This window comes from Cibotium barometz, chromosome 8 (assembly GCF_041138505.1).
Source record: "Cibotium barometz isolate CiBa-2024 chromosome 8, ASM4113850v1, whole genome shotgun sequence".
NCBI classification, from domain to species: Eukaryota; Viridiplantae; Streptophyta; class Polypodiopsida; order Cyatheales; family Cibotiaceae; genus Cibotium; species Cibotium barometz.
In genome coordinates, this window is record NC_141053.1 from 14944366 (window position 1) to 14961333 (window position 16968).

At 39.3% G+C, this 16968-nt stretch overlaps 1 protein-coding gene across 3 annotated transcripts in view; it reads left to right on the plus strand.

Moving 5' to 3' along the window:
- LOC147635948 (Pseudouridine synthase family protein) overlaps positions 1 to 16603 on the plus strand; it is a 112659-nt gene extending 96056 nt beyond the window's left edge. For 2 of the 3 annotated variants that reach the window (XM_086801358.1, XM_086801356.1), the window contains 5 exons: positions 15192 to 15254; positions 15364 to 15678; positions 15941 to 16001; positions 16103 to 16210; positions 16248 to 16603. In XM_086801358.1, coding sequence (XP_086657484.1) covers positions 15192 to 15254; positions 15364 to 15678; positions 15941 to 16001; positions 16103 to 16210; positions 16248 to 16264 — 564 coding nt within the window. In that variant the 3' untranslated portion in view covers positions 16265 to 16603. Of the gene's footprint in view, positions 1 to 15191; positions 15255 to 15363; positions 15679 to 15940; positions 16002 to 16102 lie in introns of all 3 variants that reach the window. The other variant, XM_086801357.1, reaches the window with a different exon arrangement.
- Positions 16604 to 16968: the final 365 nt, after the last annotated feature.

The following is a 16968-nucleotide window of genomic DNA, read 5'->3' on the forward strand; positions in this document are numbered from 1 at the left end:
CTTTTTGTGCGTCTTGATAAACTTTTGACATAATTTGCTCCTCAGTTGATCTTATTGGAGATCTATGACTTAAGTCTGATAAATAGATTTTTCTTTATCCGATCGTCCGTTAAAAAAAAAACATTTGTATATTTATATACAAGTTGCAATAATTACATAGAGTGGCTCGGCTCCAAAATTCAAAATCTCTTCGAGAGACGCATAAGACGACGGTACTGGGTCATAGTCATGCCCTGTTACATAAGTTCTCTAACTGCGAAGGGAGTTATTATTTTTCCTTAGGGATAAATCGACTAAGGAGTCTATAAATTCGACATGAAAGTCTGAAATTTCGAGGTGTCGAATGATATAGAATGACACCACGCACCATTTTCAGCTTTAACAGGATCATAGTCAATGAGAGATTCTGCCACAGCATTGTACGGCGGTTGCAATGGGCGTGGACATATTGCCCTGCAACCCACTTATGTTGTATTCTCTCCACTGGGGTAGGAAAATATAAATCCTTGAAATGGCGTGCAAGTCTTACTCGGCTTGTTTGAGTTGAAGCGGAAGAGATGAGATGCTCGAAGGCAAATGCAATCATATCTTGAGACTGGGTGAGGTCGGGAATACCAGATAAATGTGGAACTTCCATCTATAAAGACAATTTCTTTGATTAAAATTTCTTCATTAAAGAAGCTTACGGGATGAAAATACATTATGAAAATGCTGTTTCTGAATTCTTATTACCAATTTCAGATAAGAATTTAATTATCTTTATTAGCTTTCAAAAGCGGCTCTGATACCAACTGTGAGATCCCTGTTCCCACGGAGCAACGGATTCGGGGTACTAGCAGCGGAAGTAGCACTTCTCGCACGGGACAGGGGTCCCACACTCGGGGCCTCGCCCACGAATATCCAGACAAGAGACTAATCCGTCGGTTTGTCCAAAACCGAAACCGGAAAAACTGATTCTAGAATTTTCTAAATCAGTTTGGTCAATATTTGACCATTTTTAGGTCAGTTAAGCTAACTTTTTGGAACTAGACTTAAATGAGGAGAGAGGAGAGATGAAATATCTCAATTTTTATGAGTTTAAAACTCATTCAAGCATGTGAAATATGCACCTCCTTTAAAGAACTCCCCTTCCTTACATATGTGTCATAATGGAATCATTTTAATATTGCTCATAGTTTTTTTACTAATAAACCTTGTACATTTTCAACTCTTCATCTTATGTGAAATATGCACCTCCTTTAAAGAACTCCCCTTCCTTACATATGTGTCATAATGGAATCATTTTAATATTGCTCATAGTTTTTTACTAATAAACCTTGTACATTTTCAACTCTTCATCTTATGTGAAATATGCACCTCCTTTAAAGAACTCCCCTTCCTTACATATGTCATACTTTTAATATTGCTCATAATTTTTTATTAAGATAGAGGAACTCTTTACACTTCCATAAGCCCGTCCATGATATGGTCACAAAAGCAGTCCTCACAAGCTGCACAAGTATAAGGTAACTCATCTATGGGAATGATTCTGTGGGTTATTGCTGCGCCTATCTCAGTGGTATGAGGTGTTCTAACAAAAGGACCTCTGAGAGGCAAGCCAAAAACGGGGTAAAGGCATATCTTCTCATGAGGAAGAAAACACGCCAGTAAATAGACCCGCTCAGAAAACCCAAGATGTCTTGATCTCATGACGCAGTAGTATCGAGGACCCAAACCCAAAGCTTCAATAACCATGGCCAAGCGGACATTGTTACGAAAGTGCTGCTGACCCCAGGGTGTTACCCTAGTTATGTCTTGATAGGTCCGCCATTTTGTCTGCGCTACAGAAGTTCCCAAGTGAGGGAAAAGTGAGCGCTCATACTGCTCTATAAAATCTTTCTTCACAGACTCCCTTGCGTCTTGAAGGTGAGAAATCATCATGGATAAAACTAATTCTTGTTGCCAAGCCATGAAGGAGATTAAGAAAGAAAGGAGATCGATGGAAGTAAGATTACTGTGAACGACAAGTAAAAGTTACGACTTATATAAAGGAAGGAGCTAGCGTAACTTAGAAGCCAACGGTAACTTGCCACTGAAGTTTTACCGTCTTTCCATGATTTGGGTTTGGCACATTTTTCTATAGAAGGCATTCAAACTTTGAGATGAGGAGATAAAAGAAGCTCGTAAGCTAAATCACCTACTTTCTTTGGTCCACAATATCTGGGAGATAACTTCTTCCCAAGAGATAAAGAACTTCTTTTGGGCCGTACTCGAATGAAGACCAAAACCTTGATATCCAAAACATCGATTCTCCTTCTGAACTCATTGATCTGAATCTTAAAACAGGTGGGACTCTTGAGAAGTATTCAGGAAAAAGGTTCTTCCTTTTTTAAACAGAATCTTTCTTTTATTTTAGAGAGAGAATAATTATAAGATCAGAAAGGGAGATTCTTACTCCTGTATACCTCTAAGGCTGGGGGAGAATCTTACATTCTACCCCACTTGAAAAGTGCGAGATGTCCTCATCTCGCAAGTAGAGGACAACTTTTTTGCTTAAGATCCAATTTATTCTGGGGTTCCTTATATTCCGGTCAACCCAACAGAATATGGGGATAAATATCCCTTATATAGAATTCATCATTAAATAACAATTCATTCAAATCATATCATTCATATCTTTAACACGATAATGGTCCATTAGACCGAAAATTTCCTTCTGAACATTCCTCCACGGAATTTAAGTTAAGCAAATTCTCAATTTGTCATCCCTTAACTTGATCTACCGTCTCAAGTATTAACAGTAGCAATTTGACAACATAATCCACTAATCTCATAGTGATTTGCTGAATCATTTTCATCATTTATCATTACAGGGACTCGTCCCAATCATCCACATTGTGGTTTCGCTCAGCTTATTACATTTCAACCCATTTTCAAGGATCATCATTTTTCAATCAGAATCCAAATCAATTCATCAGTTCAAACAGAATTAAAAATCATATCAACCACATTCAAAATCATCATCTGGATAGCATTAACGCTTATAATTTCAAGGCTTAGATTTACTCGTATATACTGTCGGTAAAGAGCTGCAGTTATACCCTCGGTATATACGGATAGTCATGATACTCGAAACTATAAGGTAAATACCATCATGTCTAGGTCTCAAGCAAGTCAGGGTTCCATACAATTGCGGTACTTCCAATTGAAGACCCAATTACTAATTTACGAATTTCAATTTTGAATTAACAATTTGTATGAATTATATCAAACAATTACAACCTTTTTGTGCGTCTTGATAAACTTTTGAGATAATTTGCTCCTCAGTTGATCTTATTGGAGATCTATGACTTAAGTCTGATAAATAGATTTTTCTTTATCCGATCGTCCGTTAAAAAAAAACATTTGTATATTTATATACAAGTTGCAATAATTACATAGAGTGGCTCGGCTCCAAAATTCAAAATCTCTTCGAGAGACGCATAAGACGACGGTACTGGGTCATAGTCATGCCCTGTTACATAAGTTCTCTAACTGCGAAGGGAGTTATTATTTTTCCTTAGGGATAAATCGACTAAGGAGTCTATAAATTCGACATGAAAGTCTGAAATTTCGAGGTGTCGAATGATATAGAATGACACCACGCACCATTTTCAGCTTTAACAGGATCATAGTCAATGAGAGATTCTGCCACAGCATTGTACGGCGGTTGCAACAATGGGCGTGGACATATTGCCCTGCAACCCACTTATGTTGTATTCTCTCCACTGGGGTAGGAAAATATAAATCCTTGAAATGGCGTGCAAGTCTTACTCGGCTTGTTTGAGTTGAAGCGGAAGAGATGAGATGCTCGAAGGCAAATGCAATCATATCTTGAGACTGGGTGAGGTCGGGAATACCAGATAAATGTGGAACTTCCATCTATAAAGACAATTTCTTTGATTAAAATTTCTTCATTAAAGAAGCTTACGGGATGAAAATACATTATGAAAATGCTGTTTCTGAATTCTTATTACCAATTTCAGATAAGAATTTAATTATCTTTATTAGCTTTCAAAAGCGGCTCTGATACCAACTGTGAGATCCCTGTTCCCACCGAGCAACGGATTCGGGGTACTAGCAGCGGAAGTAGCACTTCTCCCGCGGGACAGGGGTCCCACACTCGGGGCCTCGCCCACGAATATCCGGACAAGAGACTAATCCGTCGGTTTGTCCAAAACCGAAACCGAAAAAACTTCCTTTACCCGGAAAGCATGGGCGATTCCACCAGGATAACTCTTTACTCTAACGTAGTCAAGATCATTACGGATCAACTGATCTGACTGCAGCTCTAACGGTACTTGGTCAAATCAAGGAAGAAACTTGCACTTGGATCATCGGGATCAACGCTTTTTTCCCCATCAAGAGGCACAGCCGTTGATTCCTATCCATAGAACAATTTCTATCCGGGATTTACTTCATCTATCGTAATAATAGAAATTAAATCTCGATTTACGGATCCATCAGTCCAGCCTAACCCCATCCGATCCCATGGGTTAGCCAACCGCCCAACCACTGTAGTGATGGGATCCAATTTTGGAATTTGGTTAGGTTTTGTCCCGGGTACCAAGGAAAAGAGTTCCAAGGCCCTCTAGCCGGAAGTTCATGCAAACATAGAACTAGCCACACCACTTACACACCCAATATGAAATTGCCTTTTTCTTAGCATCAACTAACTTTAAAACAATCCTTTAATGAAACCATAGTACCACTGATCATAATCTTCCAATTTATCCCGTTGATTCATAATTTCCCATCATTCCTTCATCAGAGTATCTATGGCATCATTGGCAACTAGAACGCTCACCACCTGTCCACACAGGGGCCTTTTCAATAGTTCCTAGCCCATAATACTCGACAATATAATCACTTATAAAAATCAAGATGGACTCTCGTTGAAGATCAGCAAGATCAACCAACAGATCCATATAAAGAGCCATGGACTCATCCATTGAAGACCAGCAAGGTCAATCAACCAGATCCATGCCCGGTTTCACAAAACAACTCTTACTCCTTGTTCCAATATCTTCCTCGACGCACGCGTGGGTATCCTGGGCGACCCAGAGCCCGAGCACCGTATGGTCAGCACCCTCTAGGATCCTTCGCAGGTGACCTAGCGCTTCACTTATAGGCCGCTTCCTTGGTCCCTCATCCACCGTACCGGAAGCTCACCATTTTAATCGAACCGAGGCTGGTCAAGACCTCGGCCGACCTTGCTACGCGAGACGTCCTCCATTGACTCTCCGTCAGCAGTTGCAACTTTATCAGATAGGTCTCCACGACCTTAATCACAAGACGGTCAAAATGCTTTCCCAGCATTCTTGACATAAAACAGCCATTTACAAACAGCATTTACAAACAGTTTACAAATACAATTTCTATATTAACTCTCATTTTTCCACATTATCCCTCATACAATCCACATTACTTATTCCACATTTCATTTATATGTGTACTCATCCAATCACATCATTTTCCATCTCTTCACTTCAGATTCCTTCACATCACATATCATATATTCACATCCATATCCACATCCATACATCCACATCCACATCCACATTCACATCCATACATCCACATCTACATGCTTATCTCCATTTTCACATCCTCATTTATACATCCACATCCTCATTTATACATCCACATCTACATGCTTATCTCCATTTTCACATCCACATTCATACATACACATCCTCATTTATACATCCACATCCCATATCCACATTCATACATACATATCCATATCCACATCCATATCCGCATTCATACATACACATCCATATCCACATCCACATGCATACATTCATTATCACGTCCTCATTCATACATCCACATCCACATACATACATACATCCACATCCACATTCCCATTCACATCTATACATCCACATCTACATCCACATTCACATACATCCACATCCACATTCCCATTCACATCTATACATCCACATCTACATCCACATTCACATACATCCACATCCACATTCCCATTCACATCTATACATCCACATCTACATCCACATACATACATACATACATCCACATACATACATACCCAGCCTTAGAGGTATACAGGAGTAAGAATCTCCCTTTCTGATCTTATAATTATTCTCTCTCTAAAATAAAAGAAAGATTCTGTTTAAAAAAGGAAGAACCTTTTTCCTGAATACTTCTCAAGAGTCCCACCTGCTTTAAGATTCAGATCAATGAGTTCAGAAGGAGAATCGATGTTTTGGATATCAAGGTTTTGGTCTTCATTCGAGTACGGCCCAAAAGAAGTTCTTTATCTCTTGGGAAGAAGTTATCTCCCAGATATTGTGGACCAAAGAAAGTAGGTGATTTAGCTTACGAGCTTCTTTTATCTCCTCATCTCAAAGTTTGAATGCCTTCTATAGAAAAATGTGCCAAACCCAAATCATGGAAAGACGGTAAAACTTCAGTGGCAAGTTACCGTTGGCTTCTAAGTTACGCTAGCTCCTTCCTTTATATAAGTCGTAACTTTTACTTGTCGTTCACAGTAATCTTACTTCCATCGATCTCCTTTCTTTCTTAATCTCCTTCATGGCTTGGCAACAAGAATTAGTTTTATCCATGATGATTTCTCACCTTCAAGACGCAAGGGAGTCTGTGAAGAAAGATTTTATAGAGCAGTATGAGCGCTCACTTTTCCCTCACTTGGGAACTTCTGTAGCGCAGACAAAATGGCGGACCTATCAAGACATAACTAGGGTAACACCCTGGGGTCAGCAGCACTTTCGTAACAATGTCCGCTTGGCCATGGTTATTGAAGCTTTGGGTTTGGGTCCTCGATACTACTGCGTCATGAGATCAAGACATCTTGGGTTTTCTGAGCGGGTCTATTTACTGGCGTGTTTTCTTCCTCATGAGAAGATATGCCTTTACCCCGTTTTTGGCTTGCCTCTCAGAGGTCCTTTTGTTAGAACACCTCATACCACTGAGATAGGCGCAGCAATAACCCACAGAATCATTCCCATAGATGAGTTACCTTATACTTGTGCAGCTTCTGAGGACTGCTTTTGTGACCATATCATGGACGGGCTTATGGAAGTGTAAAGAGTTCCTCTATCTTTACTGTATAAGTCTCACACGTGAATCTTGCGAAATTATCACAAGTTGCGAGATGAGGACATCTCGCGTTTTTTAAGTGGGGTAGAATGTAAGATTCCTCCCCCAACCCCTTTTTGATGTCTAGTATCTTCCCCTGTAATCAACCCTCTTCAGAAATATAAAGACCCTGTTGCTAACTATTTTAGCCTAGAGAGAGGAAAATTATTCTCGAGAGAGAATATTCAGATTTTGAATATTTTTGGATAGAAAAATATCTCTTATAATTCAGATGAGTTCCCCTGAAACAGAAATTCAAAAAGAATTTTCCAATGTGCAATTGGAATTAATTGGAAATAGGTATAAAGAACCTTAGTCTAAGGGTCTAGATTTTCAGAAATCTTTAGACTATGGTCCAATTAAGGTTCCTATGGGCCAATAGCATCAATCCATGTGTAGGGAAGAGATAAATCCAAATTTGTAAAAAGAAGATACCCAAAAATGAGTAAATGCTCACATAAGGTGAAGAGTTGAAAATGTACAAGGTTTATTAGTAAAAAACTATGAGCAATATTAAAAATATGAGATATTTTGGGTATCCAAAAATGAGTAAATACTCACATAAGATGAAGAGTTGAAAATGTACAAGGTTTATTAGTAAAAAACTATGAGCAATATTAAAATGATGCCATTATGACACATATGTAAGGAAGGGGAATTCTTTAAAGGAGGTGCATATTTCACATAAGATGAAGAGTTGAAAATGTACAAGGTTTATTAGTAAAAAAACTATGAGCAATATTAAAATGATTCCATTATGACACATATGTAAGGAAGGGGAGTTCTTTAAAGGAGGTGCATATTTCACATGCTTGAATGAGTTTTAAACTCATAAAAATTGAGATATTTCATCTCTCCTCTCTCCTCATTTAAGTCTAGTTCCAAAAAGTTAGCTTAACTGACCTAGAAATGGTCAAATATTGACCAAACTGATTTAGAAAATTCTAGAATCAGTTTGTTTGGTTAGGAGCTCAATTTTTCCTATAAATAGAAGCCTCCCCCTTGTTGAAAAATAGATAGTGTTTATGCATCGTTACTCTACTCCACCTAAGCCAAGAACTGTGAATTCATTTAATAATTCACTAGTTTTTGGAGCTTCCCTCTTTCTTCAATTCCCATTAGTGGCTCCATCAACATACTTAACCAATTGATTGGTTGGGGGCCTCTACCGTGAACAAAGAATCAAGCAAGTTGTAAGGTAATTAGTGAATATTCATCTTTCTATAATTTCTCAATGTTTCTCTCTTCTCAACCCCTCTCAAGCTTGAGAAGTTTAATTGGTATGGTTTTTTTTTAAATGCTATTGAAGTTTGAATAGTAGTGAAGAGTTACATAATTTAATAAATGCTATTGAAGTTAATTTTCATTTATGTTTAAATTCTAATGATTCTTATGTAAATTCTCTCTCTCACTCAAGAAATGGTCATACTCATGACCCATTCTCAATCCAAATCAAGCTTTTCATAAAGCTTTTCCTTAACCCAAGATAAAGCTATGCTTGAGGCCAAATTAATAGCTTTTTCTTATGCTTTTAGTTTATGTATATTGATGATTCAATCCATTATGGATTGAGGATCCAATTAGAGAATCATTTTAATTATTTCTTTAATGATAAGCTTTATCCCTTAGAAAAATTGAGATTTATCAGTCATAGCAGCGGAGCTATGGCAAAATTTTTATAAAAATTATGCATAAAAAATTTTCATTCAAAGCATAAAAAGAGGACTTCCTACCATATTCTAGGAATCATCATCCTAGATTAATTGAAAGAATTTTATTATAATCATGGAGAAATTGAATTTTAATATTATGCATAAAGGATAAATTTTTATATCAAAAGTGTTATTTTTACCATTTTTATTTTCATGCATAGAAGTATGCATAATGGATAAATTTTTATATCAAAAGTGTTACTTTTATCATTTTTACTTTCATGCATAGAAGTATGCATAAAGGATAAATTTTTATATCAAAAGTGTTATTTTTATCATTTTTATTTTCATGCATAGAAGTATGCATAATGGATAAATTTTTATATCAAAAGTGTTACTTTTATCATTTTTATTTCATACATAAAAGTATGCATAAAAGAAAATTTTTATATCAAAAGTGTTACTTTTATCATTTTTAATTTTCATGCATAGAAGTATGCATAAAGGAAAATTTTTATATCAAAAGTGTTACTTTTATCATTTTTAATTTTCATGCATAGAAGTATGCATAAAGGAAAAATTTTTATATCAAAAGTGTTACTTTTATCATATTGGATTTCATGCATATAGGTATGCATAAAAGATATTCTTTTTATACTAAAAGTATGATTTTTCTCATAAATGGATTTTATGCTTAACTTAGATGCATAAGAGAAATTCTTTTATTCCAAAAGTATAATTCCCTACCAAATTGAAATCATGCATAAGAAGATGCATAAAAGATTGATTTTAATTTCGAAAGTGTTAGTCTCCTTAAATGGAATTTATGTATAAATAAATGTGTAGAGAAATCTTATATCAAATAAAAGAATTCTCTTTTAAAAAAAAAAAGAAAAAAAGATATGAAATGTGATAAGATGTGATAAGAGGTGTATGAGATGTGATAAGAATTGATAAGATGTGTATGGAAAGTGATAGGATGTGATAAGAGGTGTGATAAGAGGTGATAAGATGCTTATGAAATAAGTTAGGATGTGATAAGATGAATTAAGATGTGTATGGGGGATGAGGTAAGAAGTGTATGTGATAGGATAAGATATATATGGGTTGTGATAGGGCGAGAATGGATGTGATGTAAAAGATTAGATGTGAAAGTATATGGGGTTATATAAATGGGAATGTGAAAATGGATGTATGTATGTGGATGTGTGGATATGGAGATGGGAGTGTGGATGTATGAACATGAAAATAGATATATGCATGAAGATGTATATGCATAGATGTAAATGTGGATGTAGATGTGGATGTAGATGTGAATGTGGAATGTGGATGTATAGATGTGGATGTATGGGAATGTGGATGTGGATGTATGTGAATGTGAATGTAGATGTGGATGTATAGATGTGAATGGGAATGTGGATGTGGATGTATGTATGTATGTATGTGGATGTATGTATGTATGTATGTGGATGTAGATGTGGATGTATAGATGTGAATGGGAATGTGGATGTGGATGTAGATGTGGATGTATAGATGTGAATGGGAATGTGGATGTGGATGTATGTGAATGTGGATGTAGATGTGGATGTATAGATGTGAATGGGAATGTGGATGTGGATGTATGTATGTATGTGGATGTGGATGTATGAATGAGGACGTGATAATGAATGTATGCATGTGGATGTGGATATGGATGTGTATGTATGAATGCGGATATGGATGTGGATATGGATGTGTATGTATGAATGTGGATATGGGATGTGGATGTATAAATGAGGATGTGTATGTATGAATGTGGATGTGAAAATGGAGATAAGCATGTAGATGTGGATGTATAAATGAGGATGTGGATGTATAAATGAGGATGTGAAAATGGAGATAAGCATGTAGATGTGGATGTATGGATGTGAATGTGGATGTGGATGTGGATGTATGGATGTGGATATGGATGTGAATATATGATATGTGATGTGAAGGAATCTGAAGTGAAGAGATGGAAAATGATGTGATTGGATGAGTACACATATAAATGAAATGTGGAATAAGTAATGTGGATTGTATGAGGGATAATGTGGAAAAATGAGAGTTAATATAGAAATTGTATTTGTAAACTGTTTGTAAATGCTGTTTGTAAATGGCTGTTTTATGTCAAGAATGCTGGGAAAGCATTTTGACCGTCTTGTGATTAAGGTCGTGGAGACCTATCTGATAAAGTTGCAACTGCTGACGGAGAGTCAATGGAGGACGTCTCGCGTAGCAAGGTCGGCTGAGGTCTTGACCAGCCTCGGTTCGATTAAAATGGTGAGCTTCCGGTACGGTGGATGAGGGACCAAGGAAGCGGCCTATGAGTGAAGCGCTAGGTCACCTGCGAAGGATCCTAGAGGGTGCTGACCATACGGTGCTCGGGCTCTGGGTCGCCCAGGATACCCACGCGTGCGTCGAGGAAGATATTGGAACAAGGAGTAAGAGTTGTTTTGTGAAACCGGGCATGGATCTGGTTGATTGACCTTGCTGGTCTTCAATGGATGAGTCCATGGCTCTTTATATGGATCTGTTGGTTGATCTTGCTGATCTTCAACGAGAGTCCATCTTGATTTTTATAAGTGATTATATTGTCGAGTATTATGGGCTAGGAACTATTGAAAAGGCCCCTGTGTGGACAGGTGGTGAGCGTTCTAGTTGCCAATGATGCCATAGATACTCTGATGAAGGAATGATGGGAAATTATGAATCAACGGGATAAATTGGAAGATTATGATCAGTGGTACTATGGTTTCATTAAAGGATTGTTTTAAAGTTAGTTGATGCTAAGAAAAAGGCAATTTCATATTGGGTGTGTAAGTGGTGTGGCTAGTTCTATGTTTGCATGAACTTCCGGCTAGGGGGCCTTGGAACTCTTTTCCTTGGTACCCGGGACAAAACCTAACCAAATTCCAAAATTGGATCCCATCACTACAGTGGTTGGGCGGTTGGCTAACCCATGGGATCGGATGGGGTTAGGCTGGACTGATGGATCCGTAAATCGAGATTTAATTTCTATTATTACGATAGATGAAGTAAATCCCGGATAGAAATTGTTCTATGGATAGGAATCAACGGCTGTGCCTCTTGATGGGGAAAAAAGCGTTGATCCCAATGATCCAAGTGCAAGTTTCTTCCTTGATTTGACCAAGTATCGTTAGAGGTGCAGTCAGATCAGTTGATCCGTAATGATCTTGACTACGTTAGAGTAAAGAGTTATCCTGGTGGAATCGCCCATGCTTTCCGGGTAAAGGAAGTTTTTCCGGTTTCGGTTTTGGACAAACCGACGGATTAGTCTCTTGTCCGGATATTCGTGGGCGAGGCCCCGAGTGTGGGACCCCTGTCCCGCGCGAGAAGTGCTACTTCCGTTGATAGTACCCCGAATCCGTTGCTCGGTGGGAACAGGGATCTCACAAGTTACCTCCAGCAACACTTTCCAAAACTTGTTGACATACTGTTGCACACTTTCATTATCTCTTTGCTCAAGTCTATCCCACTTTTGAGTGAGAGTCTGCTCCGCATTTGGTGGCAAAAACTGAGCATAGAATTTGTCCTTAAATTCCTTCCAGGTGCAAATGGGGTCCTTGGTGATCTTTTCAGTGATCCACCAATGAGCAGCGGTTCCTTTAAAAAACATGCTAGCATGGCGTACTTTAGACTTCTCAGTGAAGTCCTCATCGCTAAATGCAATGTCAAACTGTGCCACAAATGCTGACACTTTGGAAGCATCATGCTCTCCATGAAAAACATCAAACTTAACAGATTTGTCACTTGCTTTAAATTCCTTGAGCTTTGTGGCATGAGGCTCATGGTCTTCTCTTTTTCTTTTCCCCTTATCCAACGGGGCAGCCCTATCTACATGGGCTCCATGGGCCATCATGGAAGTTTCATGAAGCACGGTGGCATGTGCTCGGCATGTGCTCCACGAACTTGAGAATCAGATGCATGTGACTTTCCTGCATAAGGCAATGTCTCTCCATGAGACAACTCAGAAGGCAAAGCTTTTCTGGTGGCAGACCTGTCACCCCTACCATGGGATACATGTCTTGAATGCATGTGACCATCATGCCCTCCATGAGCACTAGCGTACATATACCTATCAGGCTTTGTGTCTTGTGGAGAAGATGCATGATGAGAGTCGACTGTCACCTCTTCCTTTTGCATAAATGACCTCAACCTTTGAGATGCGGGATCCCCATGCTTCAAGCAAGGTGGATTTTTGAATTTCAGCTGTCCGTTGTCCCCCTCTTTGATGTCACCTTTGCGGAGGAGGTAGGCAAGTGCCAACTCCCTTGGCTTCTTGCCCACTTCCCGTAACATTGACTCAAAAGTCACATCTACCATTGTATCGGCTTTCCTTGCTTCAATGGTACTTTGCACATGGGGATCTTCATGCAAAAATTTTAACTCTTGCTCTTGTGCCTGCAAAAGCTTTCTCATATGTTCCATTTCAGCCCTCATTGCATCAGGCTCTTTTTCTAGCATGACTGTCTTTCCCCCATACAGTTGTTCCTTTGATTCACTATCATTCACCCTTTCAAGGGGTTTGTGCCTTCCTTGCGGAGCATCAGAACCACGCGAGGCACTTGATGGGCCCCTCGAATTAGGCACTTCCAAAGGGTTCCCTTGGTTGTCCATTGTGTTAGGTGTGCTAGAAGTCGAGTGTCCAATACACAGGTTCGTTTTCCCACTAAGAAGAGGGAAACAACCGTGCTCTGATATCAATGAAACCGATCCCGTCAAGTGGGAATAGACTCCGTTGGACACCCACACGCGTAATAGCACAACTTAATATCACAATTTGAAATGGATAACTTAATAACAACTGGAATTTGAAAAATGAAATGAAATAGATGGACACTAGCATTGGGGCCGGAACGGGCCGACCCCCCTTTCAATATAATTAAAACATGCAAAACATGAGTGCATGTGCAAACAGTATCATGGACATATCTCCGGTTCATGGAACAAGTACAAAATATCTGTCGGCATAAAAATGGCACGACATAAAATATAAATCCTGGTCTTCCTATGGAGTGACAGTCCCACAGGTAAAAACATAGTTCCAGGCACGAGCCTCCCTATGGAGTGACAGTCCCATAGGTAAGACACGGCACAAATACTGGCTCTTCCATGGTGTGACAATCCCATGGATAGAACACAGTCTAGGTCATACACGGGTGGCACCAGTCTGGCTCCCGTCCATGTTAAGCAAGAATACTGGCCTCTTCACATGAGACACCGGCCTGGCCTCAAGTGAACGAGACACAAAACTGGAGATGGACCAAATGGTCGGCCAGTTGGTGACAAACACATGTTTTGTACAGCCTTGCTGCTGATTGGACAGGGGTTGGGGAATCCATGGCTGAGATGGATAGTATCCTTGGAAGGCAAAGAGGGTTGGTACAGATGTGTCGACTGTATGGTATGTTGTGCTGCGATGCGAGTTCTCTTTTGGGAGACAGTTTGGAGTCTTTGTTGTGATGCAGGAGCACTGGATGTGTCAGGGTGTAATGTTGTTCATAGGGTAAGAGGCTATGGATGGTTGTGGCAGTCGTGATCATGGGAGAAAGCTTTTGTATGCAGGACTCAATGTGTGGGAATCTTTTGATGTGAACAATGTGGATGCCGAGTGAACATGAAGCCATGATGCAAGGTCTTTGTACCCTTCAGGAGTTCTATTGTGGACGGCTGAGTTTCTAGCCTTATTGTATTCAAAGCTCTTATAATCTATTAAAGAAATACCGCAAGGGGCGCCATTGCGTTTTGGGGCCAATCGGTGTTCGTGTACTGTTTGCAGGAGCACTCAAGCTCCCTCTGTTTGTTTTCCTTTTCTAGGTGGTGAAGTGTTTTGTGTGCAAGTTTGTTTTTGCACCGCCCTTCGGTTTTTTCTGAAGGCCAAGGCTGGTTTACACCAAGTGGAATGCATGTAAGTGCAGGTTGATTGATTGTACTCTTGGGTAGAAGGAAATCTTCTTGGGACACGGGACCCGAACGAGGGCCTAGATGACCTCAATGGATTTGGACGCTGCATCGAGACAGTAAGTCCATTTGGACAGTTGTAAGGTGACCAACATGGGCCGATAGGGTACTAAATGCAGACATGTTCAACAGCCTCCTTAGTCATGTTGAGATCATTGTGATTAGATCTATCTTCACTGTGTTGTGCGCTCTTGCTAGTGCATGACATCCTCTGTCCAGAGTTTACCGAGATCACCATCAAAGCTCCTTGCAGGAGCACAAGGTTGGGTGGATGTTATCAGTTTTGTAACTTTGGTTTGCAACAATAATTCAGTATTATCGTGTTGTCTTGTGAACATTCTGTGCAAGTTGTATTTTCTTACAATTGTTCTTCATATTTCTAAATGTTAGCAAGCTTGCAGACATTTGGTGGGTCATCATGATTTCAGTTCATTTCGTGCAGCTGGTTGCCAGGTATGGCTACACTGAGCATCCACATTTCCCCTTTTTTTTTATATTGTATATATAGCTATGCTTCTTCGATTACCTTCTGAAATCGCCAATGTTGTCATGCTTTATGCAGGCAAAATCTCCAGTGAAAACTTTAGATGAGCTTCATGTTTGTGAGATGCCTTCTTGGCCATGCTTTCCGCCACAAACGGAAAGATCTGAGTGTTGTGATGAAAACCTCCAAGATGGCAAAGAGGAAACATGCCGTTCCACTGCTATAGGAGAAGTGGAAAGTTCCGCTATGTGTCCCTATTTTGCGAGTGTTTCAACTCCCAACTTGGAAACTGCTATTGTTGAACAAAGTAGTATGGACACAGCAGTGGAGAAATCTGGGCGGGCTCGTTGTTATGTTATAACTGCAAGGGCTCGCTCTTTCCTGTATCATCAGGTAAGTTACTCCATGAAAAATTGGAGCATTTTTATGATGTTTCACTTAATTTGAGGTCAGCAGTATGTTCGTGTAAGACTTGTGCAAGATTCAAGCCATTCATTGCAGACTGTACTGTAGTACCATCTTAGTTCACACAGACTAGATAGCTGACATCTTAGATCACTTTTTAGGTTTTTTTGAAAGAATAATCATTTCCATACCAATCTGAGGTGAAAATTGAAACTGTTTAAAAGCTTCCATTCTTTCAATGGATTTTTAGGTGCGGTTGATGGTGGGGCTTTTGAAAGCAGTTGGTACTGGAGATGTAAAAGTTAGCGACGGTGAGCTATTGACCTTTGTTTCATCCAGGCAGAGTATTATCAAACATATCTTTTTCCTAGCATTTGGCTTTTCTAATGGATTTATGGCTTGGGTTTCACAGTTCAACGCATTATGGAAGCTAAGACGGTGACTCAAGCATCGTCGATGGCCCCTGCTTGTGGTCTCTACCTTGCACATGTGAAGTATGAGCTGGACAGAAACCAGCATAGTGGACAATGACATGGAAAATGCCCCTTTGCATGGTGGGGAACTGCACCATTGATAGGTTCACTCTCAATTGTAGTAACCTCGTCTGACGCTGCATTCTCTTGCATGTGATTCATTGCAACAGAGTGCTAAGATCCTCTCTCTCTCTCTCTCTCTCTCTCATCCTTAGTAGGAAGGTGATTGTAACTTTTGTCTCTTTGAGGTCCACAAAACAGCGTATACAAGAAAGGAGGGCATATTTTGGTTAATTGCTGCAGCTGCATTAGGTTCCTGCATTTTGTGCATATGCGCAAGGTTGTGATTTCTGAATTCTCAAAAGATTCTAGGCTGGTCATTGATGGGAAAAAACTATCTTTGAAAGTAAAGATTTTGGTGAAATCCAATACATTGTTGGTAACCTTTCTACCTTCCACACATACATATGATGTCTAAATAAGTTTGGTTATTCGTAGGCACTCTTATATGTGTTTTGAAGGGTGTAATAAAAGGTGGGTGTGTGTGAGAGACAGAAAGAAAGAAAGTTATAATAACGTCTATGAAAGATCCTAAGGGTCTATGAGACCGTAAGAAATACAATGGTATGGTGGATATACTGAGCCATGGAAGGACTGAAAAGGAAATAAAAAAAATCAACAATATGTGTATACATCCAGATGGCAGATGATTATCCTATGATCCCTCAACCAATACCAATCTCACGGTAGAAAGAGGACTGAGCATGTCATGTCAATGGAGAACCTCCCGGATTTGTCTGTGTGG